General features: G+C 41.6%; 1 protein-coding gene across 3 annotated transcripts; it reads left to right on the top strand.

The window, feature by feature from the left end:
• The first annotated feature begins 216 nt into the window (after positions 1-216).
• On the top strand, positions 217-21,089 carry Nost (Nostrin). 3 transcript variants are annotated; one of them, XM_012365200.2, is made up of 10 exons: positions 217-726; positions 3,633-5,461; positions 6,450-6,932; positions 17,505-17,593; positions 17,656-17,735; positions 18,169-18,293; positions 18,752-19,216; positions 19,300-19,629; positions 19,726-19,878; positions 20,114-21,089. In XM_012365200.2, exons 2-10 carry the CDS (start codon positions 4,256-4,258, stop codon positions 20,534-20,536), a joined length of 3,354 nt encoding a protein of 1,117 aa, XP_012220623.2. In that variant the 5' UTR covers positions 217-726; positions 3,633-4,255; the 3' UTR covers positions 20,537-21,089. The 3 variants fall into 3 exon arrangements, with proteins under 3 accessions (XP_012220623.2, XP_012220622.2, XP_067213810.1); XM_012365199.2 differs by lacking the exon at positions 217-726 and adding an exon at positions 979-2,078; XM_067357709.1 differs by lacking the exon at positions 217-726 and having other exon boundaries at positions 979-5,461.
• The last annotated feature ends 10 nt before the right edge of the window (positions 21,090-21,099 follow it).

Below are 21,099 nucleotides of genomic sequence, written 5' to 3'. Positions count from 1 at the left end.
CGCCTAGAAACGCGTTTGGTTTCGCCTTAGAGCTACCCACTGCTCGTTCAAATCGTTCGTTTTGGGGTTACGCCGGTACACATGCCAGCTCTCTTTCTCTCTCCCTTTCTCCCCGCTTCGCGCGGGGACTTGGCGCGTTTCCGCACTCGTTCCCGCAGAGCGCGGCCGCGGTCCGCAATCACGCTGCAGTGACTTCGATGCAACGCTCGTGTACGTATGTATACGCGTTTTACAAGCGCCTTCGATCGCACGCAATTGCGTGCACCTGTGCGCGTCAAACGCGGTGTGCTTGATTTACAATTTATCTGGTGCATTATCGTGCTAACTCAGGAAATTCTTTTGCGCCTTCGTGGTCGATGCGGCAACAAGGAAGCGTTTGAAATCAGTGAAGAGATTATTTTACACAGAACGGAACTTAAGTTTCTCAATTTTTTTATACATTGCATTTAAAGTACAAAATCTTGTTCCGTTTATGTGCGAATAAAAGTATAGCAAGGTTGATCGTCAGCATTTTTAATGTGTGTATTGCTCTTGGTTTTAATGTATTGATTTCTGACACCCGATAAGTACAATCCAATGAGGACGCTGAACCGTAGCAAACCTTGACATTTCGCGGTCGTACGTGAAGGTGAAATTGATTGTGAGATCGAAATCAAGATCGCTCGATGTACAAAGCGACAGTTCTATTGCGCAAACATTGAATTTATTTGACGGATTCGCTCGAAAGTGCGTTAGATTTGTATTTATTTATTGATACATCGGTGTACTTTTATATATTTATGTATCACACAGAGTGTTAAAAAAAAGCTTCGAAATTTTCGGTACCTCGATTTTAATTTTGAAGCATGTTTCTTTCAACTTACTAATTATTTGCTTTAAGATTTTGAGAGATTTTTTTTTAATACTCTGTAGACATTATTAAATGAGGAATTAATGAGTAACATATTATTTTATAACATCCTTACATAACTTTGATTGTTGATTGTTTTTTCTATTCGTTATGATTCATATTAAAAGATAAGTAGAGAGAGATACGAAATTATTGATAATTGATAAATATTCTTATGATTTCTAATGCTGTATGCCGAATATTCAGCTTGGTTAAATTTACGCGATTATTTAAGATTAAAAAGACAAGCTTCGCGAGGAATTAGCGTTGGTCCGCGAAGTTTCTATTTTCGTGACAACCGCGTTGCTTATTCGAGCAACAGCGGGAACGTTGGCGTGGCCTCGATTTTTTTACACCTTTGTGGAGCGGAATGTAAAGCGTGTGTGTATGTGTGTATGTGTAGGAATTTCCGCGTGAAAGAATATAAATCTCGCTCTTGTTTTACGAGTCGAAATGCAACGCTGTCGCGGATATCACGTTAAGTATCTTATCAGCGAGAAATCGAAAAGTCAATACGCAACTCATCGTTTTCTTACGTCGCGCAATTTTCTTGGATAATTATTTTCTTCCCTTCAACCGCGCGAAGATAGATAACGAAGGGTAAACTAAAAGCGCAGAAGAGCGCAGCCAAGTGAGTTCAATGTCTTACTGACCGCGAAAATCAAGCAATGCAACACACAGGACGATCTCTTTAGGCGATCGTTTTGTTCTGCGGCGTAATAAAATCGCGCGTGGTGGAAGGAAGGAGGAAGATGCAATCTTCGCTAATTCGTGATCGGATCGGCGCGATTCTTCGCTACAAAACGCAGCAGCCTGTATTTTGCAGTAAGAAGAGCGCCGGCGCGCAATGCACATGACGGTTGTGCAATGTGTGTACACGCGGTATAATACGGACGTACGTAATTTGTGTTCGCCACCGCGGTTGTATAATGCGGCTTCCAAGCGGCGTCGGCGCGCAGTTGTCGCCGGAGTGTCGCTCCGTTACGAGCATTGCTAAAATTCGCGAAGTTTCGCCAGTTTTTTACCGTCCGGAAGTGTTAGTCGCGTAAAAAAAAAACAAAAAACACGCGTAAATAACGAAAACTCGATGATCGCGCAAAAATGAATGGATCGTCGTCACGCTGTCCGTCGATTTCTTTCAGAAACTGCCGAATCGCTGCAGTTTTGAATGTCGACGCGACGTTGAACAGTTAGTGCCATGAATGCGATACCGATATCGCAATTTATATTTACTGTTACATATTTATTTGCCATCGCGTGTTTATTACTTAGCGATTAGAATTTTAAACGTTTTCAGTCCTTCAAAGGATCGATATACTGATCTGCGCGATACTCGGAGTAATAAACAACAAAATATATATCTTTTCTCAATTTTTAGAAGAGGCTTGAAATAATTAAGTAACATTAAAATTGAAACAAAATTTTGAATAAAAAACTAATTCAAATTAACTGATCAATTTGAGGCGCGATTAAAACTAAATTCCGATATTTATTTCCGATACTTTTTTCCGGAATGTTTTGCGAGATACGTCATTCCTTTATCTATAATTCGCGTAAATTTAGTTCGCAAACGTGAACTCGCGCTGTTGTCGTCGTCGTGTGGCGTCGTTGCTTCGCGGCATCGATTGCTTTTTGCTCGTTGCGCGAAACCGGCTGATCATCATCGAAGGCTTCGGTGATCCGCGCGCGTTATCCAGTGCGCGACGTGACGTCGATTGCCGCGCGCGCGCGCGCGCGTAGTGTGCAACGGGAGCGTGAAGAGAAAAAGAGAAAGAGAAAAGGGAGCAAAAATATAATAACGATAACGTTTACTCGAACGAAATTGGAGCGTGTTGCCTCGCCGTCCGTGCACTCGCCGCTCGCGGCTCGCATAATTACGTAACACCATTCACGGCGCGCGGCGTGGCGACCCTCGTTCGGATACGTGCTGGTCTTGCGCGCCGCGTGATCACATCGTTCATCCACGTTATACCGTCGTTCCGTCCATCCGCCGTTCGACTTCGCTGCTCGAATAAAACGTACCTATATGCCAGTGTGCGTATAAACGCGCGTGCTTATAATCCACGAGCGAGCGACACCGTTCTCGAATTCCATCGCCCGCGCAACGCCCGTTGCGCGTCCACGTGAGCTGCAAGCCACGTATGTACGTACTCGTCGTGTTATACCGATGACTCGGAATACGGCAAAGTGGAGGTGCGACGCGTTCGCGACATAAATTTGTCCCGTCGTCGCTTTCTTTATCTCGTCGCCGTCGTCGAATTCGCGGCGCGTCACGGAACATCATCGCCGACGTCGTTATCACGATTCGTCTCGTGTTTTTCCTCGCGACTCGCCGTGTGAAACGCGTTATACAGTGTTCCGAGGTGATCGTGGAACGAAACTCCCCGCTGATATAAATGGTCCGACAATCCGTACGATAATATGAACGAAATTCCGCGATCGTAGAACGTGAAACGCAGAATTTATCTCGCTGAATTTATCGGAGGAATTCCGAGACTTCTCGCTGCTATCGTTACTGTTAAGGGAAGTTTGTGGGACGTTAAGAAATGTAATACGAGTCTCTCGAAGGCCGATGTGTGAGCAATAAGCGCGGTTGATCGCGCCATCAAATCTCGAATGTTTTCGAAAATAATTACAGCCGCTTCGATCGTAAGAATCTCGAGGCCTTTATTGTCGCGATAAGCGGAATTTGTGCGATATAGAATGCAGGAAATTGTAATGCTCTTTCTGAAAATAAATTTAGTAAGATGCAGAATGTAAGGACACCTAGCTGTAATATTCTTGCTGCATGAGAGATTTGTCGGACATGGAATGTGCAAATTCGTCGTCGCTGATAAATCGAAATCTAAGGAACATCGCGGCGTCTCGACGAAAGCGATCTCACGCAGCTTGCGGGAAATGGAAGTTGAGCGCTGAGGAATGTCATATGAAACTTGATGCGTGATGCTAAATAAGTGCCATAAAAGAGCCATTTGAAATGATCAGCGGAGAAATATGATGTAGAAGAAACGGAAGAAAAGCAAGAAGATATTCATTTTTCACATCCGACGTGGAGGCAGAGTCGGTCAATGCCATTTTTTTTCAACATCGAATATCGGAAGTTTGTCCGCTCGATCAAGAAGCAGGAAGTATGGACGTCGTGACGGCTGACGCACTTGGTGTACGCAATAATAGCGGAGCGCGTTTTCGCGACACGTCTCGCTGCACCGTTGTCGACTCGATCGCGACTTAATGGTGTCTCGTCTTGCAACGGGATTCTGCTAGAGCGAAGGAAGGAGAGAAGACCGCGAAGAGTATCGATACTCCGGAGAAGATCGCGTCTCGGTCTCGGTCGAGAAGGAGTCTCTCGCTCTATATTTAGCGGAGATGAACGAGGTGAGGCACGTTTTGACAGCCCTCATGTCTCCCGGAAAGAGCGCGACCTTGAGCAACGGCGCGGCCGCCACGACGAGCGTCGCGACGACGACGTGGTACGACGCCCCGGCGCCGGTTATCGTGCACTGTCGCGAGTTCCAAGAGGAGGCGGACGTCGTCGGGAGCGGTACGAAAAAGAAGAGCGGCAAGTCTCGCGAGAAGGAAGCCGAAGTTAAATTCTCCGAGAAGAACACTAACGTCAAGCCCGTCGACGAGGAAGCGGAAGTTGGCTCCTTCGCGAGGAACTCGAGAATCATATCTTCGGAGAAAGACGCGACGTCAGTTGCAAGAGTTTCCGTTAACAGCGAAGCGTTGTATCAGAACAACGTGGAAGTGGTGCTGAGCAGCTTCGGTAAGGATTCTTCCGAGCTCCAGACAGGAGCTTCCGAGTCTCGTGCGAACGACGGAGATCGGCAGGGAAAGCGGCACAGCACGACGGTGGAACTGAACGCAACTACGACGGTGATGACGGATGCCGACGGGGTGCCGACGATCAGCTTCAGTTTTCTGCACGTCGATGAACAACTCCACGGAAACGCAGATGAAGACGAGATTATGATTCTAGAAGTGGACACTAGTGACCAAATCGACTCGGGAAATCAGCTGTATGATCTTCCGAAGAGCGCCATTCTGGGAAGCAGCCGAGTCTCCCTGGAGCGAACCGATGACAAGGAAGCGAACGTTGAGTCCTCGTCGCCGGAGATTCGTCAGGAGCTTTATGACGTGCCGAAGTCGACGAGAGATGTGTCGTTGAAGGAGTCAGCGCGGGAGGACGGGGCGCCGACCAGCGAGCTCGAGCGTGAAGACAAAAAAATGACGAGCGCAACCGGCGAGAGAAACCAACGACGCGACAATCAAATTAAACGCTCCACCAGATCGCTGAAGAGCGGCAGAAGGAGCTACGGTGCGTCCGACAGCGACGGCTACGACGCTGGCATCGCATCAATGTCAGGCTCGTACTCGGATCCGGAATGTCCGCACGAGGAGACGAGCACGAGTGGCGGTTCGGAACGCAGTAAACGGCTGAAGCTGCAGAAGCGACGACTAGGCAAGGCCTGGGGCAGGATGCGCACCTGGCTGCGTGAAGAGAAGACCAGAATCGGCGAGGTGGTGAACAGGCACGCGAGATTGCAGGCTGTCGGCGCGCTGAATCCCGAGGTAGCTTCGGAAAACAAGAGAAATGAGAAAACAAATCGGCAATGGGCTAATAAACGTTAGTTCAAGCGAAAATAAGGACGACTGAGAGGAAATTAGAAAGATGTGTATTTTATTTGCGAATGTGTTCAACGCCTAACCCTTTCAGACTGGATTTTTTTCTATACATGAAAAGATTATTTTTAAATAAAAATGTTGACGACTTTCAGGTTTAATGAATCAATTTAATGACAATAAATAGTTGGTGAGAGATTAAATTAATTATGAAGTTAGACTCTTATTTCAATTATTTTTGTTGCACATGAAGCGCATTAAAGTAACACACAAAATTGTTGAAATAATAATAAAGTTTATTTTTTGCTGCAAAATTTTAAAGGTCTGACAGAGTTAAATGCGGTTGTCCGATTCTACGTAGTTTTTGGAAATTGGTTTAAGAAATTTAAAAGTTTATATCAAAATCGCCCGAGTCCGAGTGAACTTTAACTAACGTTTATGCTATCGCTTGATACATATGAAGGATTTAGAGCATGAGCATAGGACAAGTTTGTAATTTGCGGCAGCCGCTTTAAGTATGACGTGACATCCGAAGCGGACTTTGCAGATTACCGACTTACTCCGCTTTCACTCCGATTCCTTCGTAACGTCGCCCGAGGATTCCGCAATTGACCGTAACAAATGCACGACGTAACGAATCTCAGGCTAAATAACACATTGCGAGCCCGATAGGCATTTCCGATATATTGGAATTTCCGATATTTCGAACATGCATTTCACATTATAATGTCGAAAGCGAAAAAAGCATGAAATTACACGGTTTTATAAAAAGAATTTTTTTTAAACGTGTGTATTTTTTCTTGATATTTTTTATTAAACTGTGTAATTTTCGCTAGAATGCGCGAACGCGAGAAACGACGGGTTCTTTTTCGGCTCGCTCGCGAGCATTTTCGTATTTTACTTTGATTTTTCCTCACAAAAATATTCTCGCGTGAAGGTGCAAAACGAGAGTTCGTCCGCGCGACCGTTGAAAGGCAAGCAGCGCGGCTTCTACGATCTGACGCGCGCCCGCACCCAGGAATCTGGCTCGATCACCCGGGTGGAAGAATTCGGACTGTCATCGGTGTCGGAAGAAGCGAACGACATCTTCGACGACGCGGAACGACCGGTGTCGGCGTCGCCCGACTCGGGCAAGGCGTCGGCCAACGGCTCGCGAACGCTGCGTGGTAACCTGAAGAGGAAGACGGTCAGTTCGGACGACATCCTGGAGAGCAGCAGGACTCGGTTGCCACCGGTGTCTTTCAGCATGGATAAATTATGCTCGGATCCAGAGAATGACGAGACGACGCCAGCAGCGGCGACACCCGAGACATCGAGGGACAACGGTGGGAAAGGTGGCCTAATTAAGAGGAGAATGCTCGGGTCAATCAGAGGGTTAATGGCCTCGACTCATCTTCTGCAGACTTACGAGACCGACGAGGTATACTCCTTCGTGTCTTGTTATATTTTTTTTTTCTCGTTGCACCGTCCGGACGACATGTTTGCGCAGTTGTCACACACTTGCGACATTGCGATTGAACGTGACGCGCTTCTTGAAAACTGAAGACAGTAAAGAAAGAAAGAGAACGAGTGGGCGTAAAGGGCGTAGTAGGTGTGTATGTGTGTGAATGTGTGTTTTGATTGAAGCTATAAGATGAATTTCAAGGGCATTCAAATATTCAAATTATTCTAATTTAATTCAAAAGTAATGAAGAGCATGCTTTTTAGATTTATAAAAGGAAATGATTTTAAATCAATTTAGGTAGCAACGGAGCATTCGGAAAGCAAAATATTACGATCAAGATTTTTACACTTTTATTTCAGGAATTGTTTATACTTTTATGTGAGTTTTTTTCAACCAATTTTTCATTTGTAATATGTTTATAATTTATGTCTTAGGATGTATTTTCTCTGTGAACTGCCGTTACATCGTTAATTAAATATGCTATTTCGCGATCGGCCTTGTTGAGTTTAATAGTCCAGATGTTGTAGGAGTTTAAACGTAACGCTCGTAATGGACGAGGGTATAAGTCACGTTAACGATTTTACAGTCGATTTAGGTTAATATCAACACGTACGAGATCGTGTTGATTAAAGACCGCATCGCACCGTGTCGGCGAGATAGATTGAATGATTTTGGTTTTTCGATTCTGTTTTAATAAAAATTAGAAATAATCTTCGTGATTTCTATCTAAGTTATATAATTATTATATACACACATATTTAACTATTTTCTCTTGCCTGAAGAATTTCTGCATTTCGCTGATTTATGCGCGATTAATTAGTCGCAAATCAGACACTGCGCATAAACAGCAGATTCGACAATACGCGGATCACTCGGTTGAAATGCCACGCTCGAAGATCTAGTGACGCATACATCAATATTGAATGACATTTTATAGCTGAAAGTCTCAAACAACAGCTGTCTCTTCTTTGCTTCCTCAATAATAAATCGTCATCGCTTATCTTTGATTCCAACCGTTCGTTTCCTCGAAAACATTGATTTTATTTCACTTTTAAACTTTCAATGTGTGAGAAACATAAAAATTATGACTTGGAATAAACTTTAAGTAGAACAGAAATTTACCGTAAAGTGTCCTTAGAATTTATTGTGGCAGATATATCTTAATCACTAATTTCTTTGATTGCAAGGATTTAAATATTTATTTTTACGTCTTAATTTTACAAATTTTAGTTTTCGACTAAAATCTTTACTATCTGATCAGGATTAAATAATATTTTATGCGGAAAGATTTTTTGCTGAGCCGCGAATGTATTCCGATTTTATCGCCACTCGTCGTGACACGTTTGCTGCCGTTGGCTGTCTACACGATTGTCATGTTTTTGCGAGTATTTTATAGCGAATGTACAAACCGGATAGCTATTTCGAGGAGATTTTACGAGATGCACGTGCGATAAATCAGCGACAGTACATCGAAACTAAATGCCCGCGTGGTTTTTCGCGACACGTTTTGCTATTGCGAAAGTCTTTTTGCTCGCCGCTGTTTCTCGATCGATGACATTTTTCACGCTTGAAATCTCTTTCACTAATCCAGAATTTTCATTGATCTGTTCAAATTCATATTATGTAACTTGAATGTAGATTTGACATGCAGAAAACTGTTTTTGCTTTACTGAACACTAATCTGGAAAACTGATTGTGAGTTGATTTTATATTCTCAGTTCTTTTCATGCAATGAGATATTTTAAACAGATTTACGAAAGAAAAACGGATTTGAAATCAATTTACTTTCTAAAACGTTAATCACAATATTCGAATATGTCTAAATCGTCTGAATCTTTAAAGAGAAAGTATATTTAAAATTATAAAATCCAGGAAATACGATGAGAATCTTTAGAGGAAGGAAGAAAACTCCAGAAATTTCAATGTTCAATATGAATTATTTAATATGAATTGCTAACGTAAAATACATAATCCGTAAATGCTTTGCAAACACATATACATATAATCGTGACAGCATCGGGATGCATCGCGCGCCGCTTTTCAGTTCACGTCTGCTTTCCCCGAGTCGAAATTTAACCGGTTGCTCGTCTATTGAGATTTATCGACTGTCCAGGAGAAATGGCGCTAAACGCGCGCGATCACCAAGCACGAGCGTGCCTCAAAGCACCGGCAAGAGCAAAGCATGGAAAGTGTGGGAAAGTTGCACGGAGAAAATAGCCGACTTTGTTTCACACATACGTATAAATACGTACACACACACGTGAACGCTTGACCGCCTTCCCTGTGTATTCTCTTTCACGCATCCCGAAGATCATGTATACGTATAGGCGCGTTTAGAGACATGAGACATGTGGGGAAAGATTGCGCCTCGACTGCAGCCGCATTCGACCGCGGGGTTTCCTCGATAACGTAGCACATATGGGGGTCATCGAGTTTCTCCCCGCGCACACAATCTTATTGTATAAAAACCTGACGTATCATTCGTCAAGGTCGAAAATTACCGGTATTGAAACTGCCAGTCAAAGGTGAAATAGATAAATTATGCCTTTTCTTTCTGGCATTTTGAGACGCTGAGCAATTTTACTGTCAGCATTGCATAGTCACCGCAATGTTTCTAATCGGCACATCCTTGTGCAAATTAATATGAACGAAACAATTTTTGGCACTTTTACCTACTTTAGGATTGTAATTTTTTTAAATAAAATAAAAAGTTGCTTTGTGCAGACTAATTTGCACAATGTGCACTGAAATGTATTAAATGTGGCACATAATAATTAATAATTGTCTTTAACATTAGAACAATTCTACTTTTCTTAGGATGCATTGTTTTAACTCCAGCAGAGTTTCGTAGAAATTATTTCTTATTGCAACAAATACCGGCAACTAGTTATCGCATATAAAATTTGCATAAAACACATTTTTATCTTTACATAGTGCAACCTTCAGTCATTGACGCAATGTCTTGGCAGAATGGCGGAAAAGCGAGCAGGCGAGCAGGTGTTGCGTGCAAATGAAGGTGAAAAAAAAGAGAGAGGAAAATTTTTTTGTCAAAACGTGTGCAAAATTAAGCGGGTTGGAAAGTGTCGTGCGCATAAGACGTGTGTGCATTAACGAGGAGCACAAGCCGCGGTCGTCTCCGCGACCTCCACGATTTCTCCGCGAGGCTAAACGGAGGAAGTATTGCCGGTAAAAGGGAAAGGAATAGAGCGATTCGCTAAATATTCCGATGGTGTGCGATTTGTGAGAGTCACGGAATACACAAAGCGCCGCACGTCGCTTTTCACGATTTCGCGTTGCAACAATCATGGGTTGTTCGCGCATTTGTGCGAAAATGTGAGAAAGGAGGAGGATAATTGCCGTGTTTTCGACATATATATGTATAATGGGTACAAACACGATCGTGCTTAAGTTTAATTGAATTTTCCGGCCATTAGAGACACGATATATACGTGCGTTATAAAAAATCGTGAGAACAAATATCTGTACAAAATGTTTATTCAGCGAGATTATCGATATTTGGCAAACATTTTTCTTGTACCAAAATTTAATTTATTGTTTGCCATAAACTAAACATTCTGAAATTCGGTAACATCAATTTTTTCCAACGAATTAAATATTTTTTGAAACATTCTCTTGTCATAAATATTTTGAAGTTTTGTAATTTGTGTGCGGCTTGAAATTCTAATCAGACCTTGAACGAAATGGAATCTTTTTTATAATCGCGTTAGTTACTCGCGTGTATCGTCGTAAATTATTTCTGGTATTATCATGAAATTAGGGCGTGACGTTTTAACGGGCTAATAATCGTTCGCACAACTCGTAAAGAAACGCTGACGGCGATGAAAGTTTCTTTGTTTAGCGATAAATAGATGAGTTCACCGATACGGCGAGATAAAGGGAAGTTCCGTTCGGAAATTCGCACGCGTTGCCTCGCATTAACGCAGCGAGGATGTGAGGACAGTCATCCGTATTAAGCTGACATGCATTAATAGGAGCGGCTCTGGCTTTAATCAAGCCGGTATATTTTAAGTGGACTCTTACAACTGCATTAGAAATGATATATATATATATGCATCAATGAATATTAATGACCATTAAAACTGACCTAACTATTGCACGAGATTAACACCGGGCAATATTTTGAAAATAGTATCAGGCTGTTTAAAAAATCTTTGTATTTTTTAAGTTTTGATTAATTTTTCTTTTGTACTGAATGTGGATCAACTAGTGAAAAGTTGGGAAAGCGAGGGAAAAGAGTTCTCCAAAGAGACGGAAGTTGTGTTAATTTCACGATGTTGTTTGTTTTCGCGAAAAAATTTACCACGTTCCAATCCAATATACATAGGTCAGTTTCTATTTTCGCATTGGGATAGATTCAATGGTCATCGACTGGATATCTGGTCATTGACTGGCGGCACCTGTCGGTTTATGGCACGGCAGCGAGTGGAAATAAACCACCTGTTGCAAGTGCACACCCAGTTTGTCGTCTACGTGCCGTAATAGACGTGTCGATTAATTTTTTAACAGCGGCTGCCACCGCTGTCCGAATTGGTAATACCAATTAATTTTATATTGACCGTTACTCGTGAAAAAAGGCGTATTCACGATATTACGCATCATTTGTCACTGCGTAACGGCGTATTTGCGCGCTGATTGACGATCGTACTCGCAGACAGACAGAGCGGCAGAACGAAGTCTCATCCAATTGTTATTTCGCGCTACGAGTCGACAATGTTCTTTATCAGTATGACGTGGTCGTTTCTTATTTGCTTATTTTTATGTTTGCGTGAGAAGGCAAAATTTACCTGGAATAATTCGAAGCAGCGCGTAGTACAAAAATTTTCATGTGCAGAATTATAATAAAAATTATATAACTTCTTTCACAAATATTTCGTTGCAGAGAAATCGAATCGCAATTTCGGAATTATTCCGGAAACGCTATTTATTTGATCGATATTCAAATGTTTAATTTATAGAAACAGAAAAGCGTTTGAAAAGAAATTGAATAATTTTTTTTGTATTTCTAAATACAGCTTGGAATATTTTAAATGTTATAAAAATCTTATACCGTTTATTTTTTCTCAGCATTTAAAAATAGGAAAATGATTCCCTTTCTCTTTCTTCGTTGATTTCTATCTAAATAGATTCTCCGTAATGAAATACGACGCGAAATCATATTTGTTTACGACGCGATTCGTTATGCATGCAGCGCGGGATTACGTATTAATGCTAATAGATACGAGTGATGGTTAGTCGGCTAATAGCGTGGTTGAAAGGTGAATCTGCCGCGCGAGCGACCATTGATTACGCGTTTAATTGCCACCGTCAGTCTGTTATGTACTGAATATATATCTAAGCGCGGTGTTACGTTACAGTGAAACGAGAAGGCTACCGAAGTTGGACTCGATTACATGACTTCTGTGACAAGTCGTTGAAACACAAAACAACCCGGCATTTTGAATAAAGCAGAGACTAATAAACCCATGATTTCCGTGACATTTCGTTAATTGCCGACAAAATCGATTGCTACTTTCGCCGTGTATCAACTGTAGAAATATTTCCTTTATGCATAAATTTATCTCGATATACCAACACTGCGGCTTATCGCGCGTGTTACAGTCGCTGGCGAAGCGGTTTTACACGGCGGAGAATTATGCGACATTCGCGATCTGCAAAATTAATTCAGAAGTTTTCCAATCTTTACTCTGGATGCCGGTAGCCGTGCCGCTGGAGTGAAATATGCGATATATGGGCGCGTTTTTGATGTAATCGCGTATTACGTTAGCGCCCGCGAGGTGCTGGGAACAGAAACGTGGCGAGTCTTTGAGTAAAATTTAGACCGAGTCGATAGAAAGTTGCTCCGTCAGCTTTGTTACTCGCAACATTATAAACAGACCACGTCCATTAGATGTTCTGCTACACACGATTGAATCTACATGATCGTAATGACTGTTTGATTATACTTTGTAACGGATACTTTGATCTAGCGTGATGCTTTTTTATGAAAGCAACATGGTTTTAAGATTGAACCATTCGAGAATCACTTTTACAATTTATCGTCATTTTTTAATTTATATGTGCAAACAAGAGAATATCGCGGATAAAATTATCGATACATGTGTTTTCCAAAGCCATGCAATTAGTCAACAATTTCAGTAAAAATGACGAATTTTATTTTCGTTTAAAAAGTTAGATGATTCATTCTGTACATTTCCTTATCTTTGCGCACAGAAGTGAAACAATAACTATACAATATGATTTATCAAAAAGATTGCAGGACCATTAAGAGGTTTCCGCACCTTCGCATTTTATCAAATGAACCTGATCAGATTGAAAGCTCTTATCGACAGTATCGATTTTTAAGAATTATGAAGCAAAAACGCGCTCAGTGAAATCGAACGCGAAGTTTATCGCGTATTGATAAATGAAAGAAGAACAAAATACATACATTTGCGATAAGCTTTATTGCACGAGCGTTTCGCAAAGTAAGCCCGCGTCGCTTGATGAAATCGAGCGTGAAACCCGACAGATAAATCCAGCAATCGTATTTTGCAATACTATGTAGTTTTCTCCTCGATTCACATTTCGCGAGTTAATTCATGAGATTTGCGGGAAAAAAATCATGCGTGCATTCACCGAAAAAATTCTATTATAATTACGGAAACGCGCGGAATTTATTATAAAGGTCGATTGTGCTGTTTACAAGAGTTATCGATTTGCAATTATCGCTATTCTGAATAAGTCTTAATCGGCATTAATCGGTGACATGAATATTTCATGAGAGAGCTGACGGATTATCAGCGCATTCACAATTAATTACCTCGCTTAATGTAACCATAGTTGTAATTATTTTTAAGGATGCATCTCTCAGTTGGAAAGCACGATTGCACAGATGTTTTTCTAGGTTTCCGGGATAAGAACGCAACGGTAAAATTTGCGCCAAAGAACTTGTACAAATATTTGAGGAATTAATACTGGTTAATTAGTAAATACTTATGAGTGATTTCCAGGCTAAGGACGCAACGGTAAAATTGGTAAAAAAATTCTTAGGATATTTGCGGAATCACTAATGAATTTATCGATCGAATTCTTATGAATTATTATAATTTCCGTTTAAAAATATGTAATCTGTTAATCATGAATTTTTGCACTAAATTATTTACAAATTGATTTACAAATTGATTTACAAATTGGCGATAAAGGATATAAATCGAAGGATGTAAATTATTCGTGGCTTTCTATGAAATATAAAAGTAATTGAAGCGCAGTAGATGTTTGAAGGGTGGTTGCAGTTATGGTTCTCGTTATCGGCAAGCTCTCGATGAACGTCGAGAGATGCATGGGCGTCGTATCGATTAGAGTTGCGCAAGTTTCGAAGTCTGTCGTAATGAGAAATCTGAATCTTTATTCGCCATTCCAAGACTTTAGCCGGGTGCGACTTTTTAGCGTCTTACATAACTTTTACGCGCCGCAATCGTGAGAGAGTGTATGCAGACACGTGGATAACGGAAATGTAATATTGCCGCGGCCCGCACCACGGTGCATTCCGATATTACGTAATTGTGGTTGCGCACGATGATCAAATGTCGAGTTTGCGGCGATGTAACTACCCCTTTCTCGCCCACCAATAACTTTATGAGCAAAAAATTGACACATTATGCAAAACTGCGGCGGGCAAAGTTTTGCACTTCGAATGTGCATAATTCGTAGAAATAATGATCGGAGAAATAAATAATTGCTACAAATATGTAAAAATAAATTGATTAATTAATTATTTCGAGAATAGATAGATTGGAAGTCCGAGAGAACTTTAATGCAACACAGTTTCTTGTCGAAAAGAATTTCTTAATTTACAAATAGAATTATTCTACATTTTATGTCCATAATATATGTGTGTCACATCTTGAAATTAATTTAGATATTATTTTGCCTTTAATGCTGCAAATATTTCCCGATGTTAACGATTTGTGTGATTTATGGTCATAATGTGATTTATGAATCACAATCGCCGATGACTCTGTCGTTAATACTCATATATTTTAAAAATATACATACGTTCACCTGCATCAGAACTGCTGACGCAAAAACCAATTCGTTTGACTGACAATCGCCAATCGTATTTAACACGCTACGCTCCAATAGCTTCGCAGAAAGGCAATTTTCTGTTATCGGCGTCAGACAAAACTTTATTCAAGCACCACGTTCATTGGACTCGAACAAATTCGCGATAACTGCAACAATGAGTTTTCTTCCGCTATAATTCTATTTATAACGTTTTGCGTATTAAGCATCAAAGTTTTGTCGTGGCTTTATCTACATACATCACGACTAATTAGCACTCGGCTCTTTCCTCGAACCCATCGGACTGACGCTTTACTTTCACCGATTGCCTCGAATTGTGATTTAGCTTCAATTCGAATTGAATGGATACCCTCGTGCGCAGCGGAAAGAAGCGCGATATCCGATAACCGCGGGAACGTTTATCACGCGCGAATAAAAGCCTTTTCATTATGACTAGCGTCCGCGATTTTATCGTTCCGGTACCTTTCGGAACGAGTCGCGGAGAAAGGAAGCTTCCTTTCCCCAGAATCTAGCGACGTAATCCAAGTTAGACGCGGCGCATTGAAATACAAAAGTACTCAATAATGCAGAAATGAAAGAAGCAACGTTCATACGTTCATAGTTTCAAGTGTATTTCTTTTGCGCGATAAAAAAAATTCTCTCGATCACGGTGCGATCTCCTCATCAAAATTTTGCGAACCTATAAATGCCCGGTGAAACGGTCTAACGCCTTCAATATTGTTGTGCCTAATTATTAATTTCACGATGCTGACTTTCACCTTGTGTTTACGACGCTGTGGCACCTGTCAGAAAAACAGCGGCAACAATGGCATTAATTCGTGATCCATTTATCATCTAAAATCTAAAATTTTTTCAAAATATTAAATGAACACACGGTAAATATGTTTTTGTTTAAGCACTTGTTTTTTCACGAAGCGCAAAAACATTTTTAAACAGAATTCAGTGATATTGAGACGTAAAATATTATTCATTTACTGACATTTGCATAAAGTGTATTTGTTGAAAACGAATAGTTTCTTCTTATGTAAAATATACTAGAAGTAAATATATTTTGAAAGTAAAATTTTGGCTTCTCTCGCAAAACGGATTAAAGAAGAAAAATTGACGTTTCTGTAACATTGTTTAAAAAAAGAACATATTTTAATCATTTTTCATCTGCCGTTTTTTGCAGTAATAAAACACAGTGTTAAAGCAATAATTTTATGTAATAATTTTGCATATTTTCCCTGATTACATAACCGTGTAAACAAATGTATAGCCGGGTTTGTACCGTTTATAAGTACCGTTTGTGATAACGTACAACAAATACACGAGAAAGCTAAGCAAACGCATAACAGCAATGGGGCGAACGACTGGATGAGTGGATAATGGCATGCATTGGCCGTCCACTGTGACTAAAACGTTTACGTGCTGTAGTAGAAAAATATAAGCAAGTACGATCATAAATAGCGAGCCATATCTCCCGTTATACATACAACATACTCGATACTATCGCGTTTCATTATAATTATGTTTTCTCTTTCTACATCGCTCGCTATTATCTCTTAAGCGTCTTTCAATCTCAATTTTAAATCATCTTAATTTTTTTATTACGCACATTTTAATTAAAAAGATATTGTTTGTTTCTTTTAACTTTTCTTCGGAAAAAGTCGCAACAAAATTCCGCTTTTCTGACGGTAAATATTCAAGCGTTCCAAAGGTAATTTCGGCATCAACAAATTATGCCCGTTTGCTGAATTATATTTTCATACAAATGTGAAAAATGCGCGAGGCCGGGAACGCGACTCGCTTTAGCTTCGTACGTCGAACGCACGAAAGTAGTGATCATATAATTCAGTGCGAGACAGTAGTAATGTTGCATCTGATGAGCTGTGATGCGTGGTTACCGCTATTTCGTGCGTTTCCCTCGAGGGCCGAGTGTATCCGAGCGTAGAGCAACCGAACGGACCATCGATTTTTGTCTCTTGAAGGTGAAACGGCTTGACCATTTCTTTTCGAGACGTTATCCGAACGTGTTTAAACGTCCACGAGAGACTTTGATGAGTTGTAATACATTTTTTATCTCATTACGATCGTTATCGCGACTTTATAATTCATTGCTATTACGTATGAGACTCAGCGCGATACAAATTAATATTTGTAACTCTGCACTTTATGATTCTTTTATCGAATTCACAAATAGCACTTTGGATTTTATTATACGCAATAAGATTTCTCCTCTTGAATTTTGACACGACATAGCTTTCCAGCTATTTAGCGACGTTGTAAAGCGCTTTTGTCACAGCATCGCGAACATAGAACATAGAAGTGGAATATCTACCTTCGCTTCTAACAGTCATCCTCGCACGTTTATTGTCATGAGAGAAAATCAGAAGAATCGCGAAGTGGGACGTTTTGAATATACACTCTTGTTTCACACACACACATTTGTGCCACATCTTAACTTTTTTTCTTTTTCATGCGCAGGGAGGACCAGGCGGCTTCGAAGATGTGCGAAGATACATCAAGCAGGGCGGCGACTTCTGCAAGGATTTGGCGTCGATTCTTCACGAAAGGTATTTATCGTCGAACATTGATTTTTCCAAATATAAGAAAATTACGAAAGTATTAATTTCAGAGCCGAACTGGAGGCCACTTACGCGAAGGGACTCAGCAAACTCAGCAGCAAGCTGACGAAAGCCTGCGCCAAAGATCAAGGTGATTGTCATTGCGTTGCATTGGTAGGATTTTTTTTTTTTTTTTTTAACAAAGACTATAGTCTTTTTCTTCGGCCAGAATTTTCACGATTGTTCAACACGCGTGGCTTCTAAATATTTAACTTTCTTTGATTGAAAAAATTTTGAAAGTTTTTAGTTTACATATTTATAGATTTATCACGAAAGTATACCTACACCGCGCGATTCACTAAGCAGAGAAAGCGAAGAGACGGCCATTATTTCCATTTATAGATTGTAAGATAAGAAACTTTGCCTCCACGAGGCCAATTCGTTCTTTTGCTTGATCGCGCTATTATTGCGTTCCGAGCGCTTCGAGTATCGACGAGATCGGCGCTCGCGTGATGGGCGGCGCCCGCAGTCTTAAGATTATCTCTCCTCTAAGTGCGGATCACTGTATGCATTTCGTAATGTAGGTGGTAATGGTACCGGAGGTGTGAACGAGGCGTGGAGGAGCGTCGGCGAGGAGATGGAGGCTGCCGCGGAAGCCCACCGGCTATGGGGCATCGCGCTGAGCGAGCAACTCGCCAAACCGCTCAGAGTAAGTCTCCGGAATAATTACCTCCGAGATAATTACGCGTCAAAGCGGGACTCTGTGAGGGGGGAAGAGCACGGTCGCGTTTATATAACACCGTATAAGATTTTAAACATTTGTAAAATTGAATTGGTATTAAAATTTAACACGATTTATTGCTCCTGGCGTCATAACTCAATATAATTGCAGCTGGGAATTTTGAAATAGAAGATATTGGAAGATTAATTAATGTGAACAATTTTTGAAATTTTTATTTCGCCTAATTGCAAATGTCAAGCTAATAATTTGTGTCATTTTCTTCATACGCGAATGCATTTTAAACCGACTTTCTCTTTGTGAAAACTTTAACCCGAAGACAATTGCTCAACGTCGAATATTACGATGTACATTGCAGAGACATTAATTGAATGATCTCGCGATGTCAATCTCAACAAAGAAAAAGATGATATGTGTTTCTTGTGCAGGTGGGCGTAGCGGAGACGCAGGGCCGGTCGAGGAAAGGCATCGAGAACTCGGTGGACAAGGCGTCCAAGTCGCTGCTAGAGTGGCGTGGGATCGCCGCGAAGAGCAAGAAGCAGAGCTTCGCGTCCGCGCGCGAGAACGAACGACTGCAGGACTTGTCGCGGCTGCAGACCATCAGTCAGAGTCAGCAGGCCAACAACAAGTCCTCGAATCATCACATGACGGAGAAGGAGGCGAGCAAGCTGGAAACGAGACGGCGGAAGGCCGAGGACTCGTCACGCCGCGCCGACACGGAATTCTACACGGTGAGCGTGCGAGCCGAGCGGGCCAGGCTGGAGTACGAGAACACGGTAAGAAAAGGTGCGAAGCAGATGGAATTACTCGAAGAGGAGCGGCTGAGCGCCCTGAAAGACCTCGCCAACGTGTACTTGACGCATTTGCAGGCGCTCGCGCCACGACTGCAGCAGGTAAAAGCTCAAAGTTCGCGGAAGATCTCTCTCGACTGTGATAATCAGAATTGAATGTAACATTTTGCAAATATTGTTTTCAGAGCGCCGATCGCTTGCTGACGCCCGTGCGCAGCTGCAACGTGTCGCAGGACCTCGAGGTACTGAAGAACCTCGTGCGCCGACTGGACAGTAACGATGCGACGAACGCGGAGCAATTACTGCCGGACTTCTACGCTGAGCACGTGACGCTGGCGATGAACCGCGAGCGGCGGAAGCAGGCGTTGGTGAGGGTGTTGCATTTGATCAGGCAGGACCTGGATCGAGAAAGGCGGGGTAGAGAGGGTCTCGAAACGTTGCATCGAGCCTTTATCAAGACACCGGCATTCGCGGCGGATGAGAGCGCGCAGAATGTGACGGATAAGTTGCATCATGTACGTTTCTCTTGGCGTTTGCTACGAATTTAACGCAATCAGAAATTGTTTACGTCAACTGCGTGTACGAGCGTAACGTGAATAATTATATTGCAGATGCGGTCAATGTTGCTGTACTTGGAGGCGGCCAGATACAAGGTTGGCGGGACGCTCGCGGAAGTGGAGGGCAGCAAACGAATCAAGCATCCTTTGTCGGAACATATTTTAGTCTCGAGAGATAAGCAGGGTTTGCAGCAAAGTGTTCTTAAGGTATTTTAACTTAATTATTTTAGTTTGCACTGATATTTTTCTTATTTTTTAGAATTTTGTTATTATTATCTTATTGAACGGCGATTTTTATTAAATATAATTTGGCTCAGTATCTGTAGTAATATTCTCTATTTTTCAGCTTTATTTTAATATAAAATTGATATTGAAAATTGAACATATAATGTGCAAAATAGGGAAGAATCACGAGAAACGATGAATGTCTTGTTTCTTGCAGATTCCTTCTTGGGCAAAGAACGAATCCTTTGAGATTCAGGACAATGACGATGAGCTTGAGATACATCTGACGAAAGAGCAGGACACCGAGACGCGCGATTGGGTCGATCGAACGGCCGGTGATGGCAACTCGGAAAATCCACCGGACGAGGACGATTTCAGTGATTTTGACGAGTTCAGCAGTCACTCGGAGGACAACAACAATCAGGAGGTCGACGGTGCGGAAGTGGTGACGACTAAGGGTGAGCGGGCGGAACAGTGTCGAGCGATCTATCAATACTCCGCGAATCTGAACGACGAGCTCAGTCTCAGTCCGGGAGACCTGATAACCGTCCATCAGAAGCAGGCGGATGGCTGGTGGATAGGCGAGTGCAGAGGTCGCACTGGCATATTCCCCGCCACTTACGTTCAAGTTATCCATTAGTAAACATGAACAATTTCGTATCATCGAATATGCTTCATCCGCACGTTACGCATTTACGAATTCCGACGTGATGTGTGACGGCGTAGTTCTCTTACAGTAGCTTCTACCTGCAATCCAAGTAAGAGTATTTATAATGTGCCAATAATCTTACACGCGACTATTACTTCACACGCACAAATCCTACGTATGTCAATCGTAAGCTGAAAACGACTCGAGAATTAATACCAAATAGTAGTTACCATCATATTCGAGACAGTCAGTGTCCGCGCTGAAAAAATATCTTCATCGTTGCTGTTTGCATTATATAACATTTATATCATCTTTACTGCTGCAACAATCAGCGCTCGTTAATTAATACCACTCTGAAAGATCGATTCATCGTTGTCGAGTATTTTTCTTAAATCTAATACTGCATTTAATTTTATTGCGCGTATTATCTATTCTTGTTAGGAAACAACTGGAAAAATACTGTGCGGAAAACGAAAAAAAAAAAGAAAAAAAGAAGAACACTGAAAAAGGAATCATTTAACGATTTAAACGATGATACAAAGAATTGAAGTTGC

Source organism: Linepithema humile, chromosome 6 (genome assembly GCF_040581485.1).
Source record: "Linepithema humile isolate Giens D197 chromosome 6, Lhum_UNIL_v1.0, whole genome shotgun sequence".
NCBI lineage: Eukaryota > Metazoa > Arthropoda > Insecta > Hymenoptera > Formicidae > Linepithema > Linepithema humile.
This window is presented reverse-complemented; position numbering and strand designations above follow the sequence as displayed.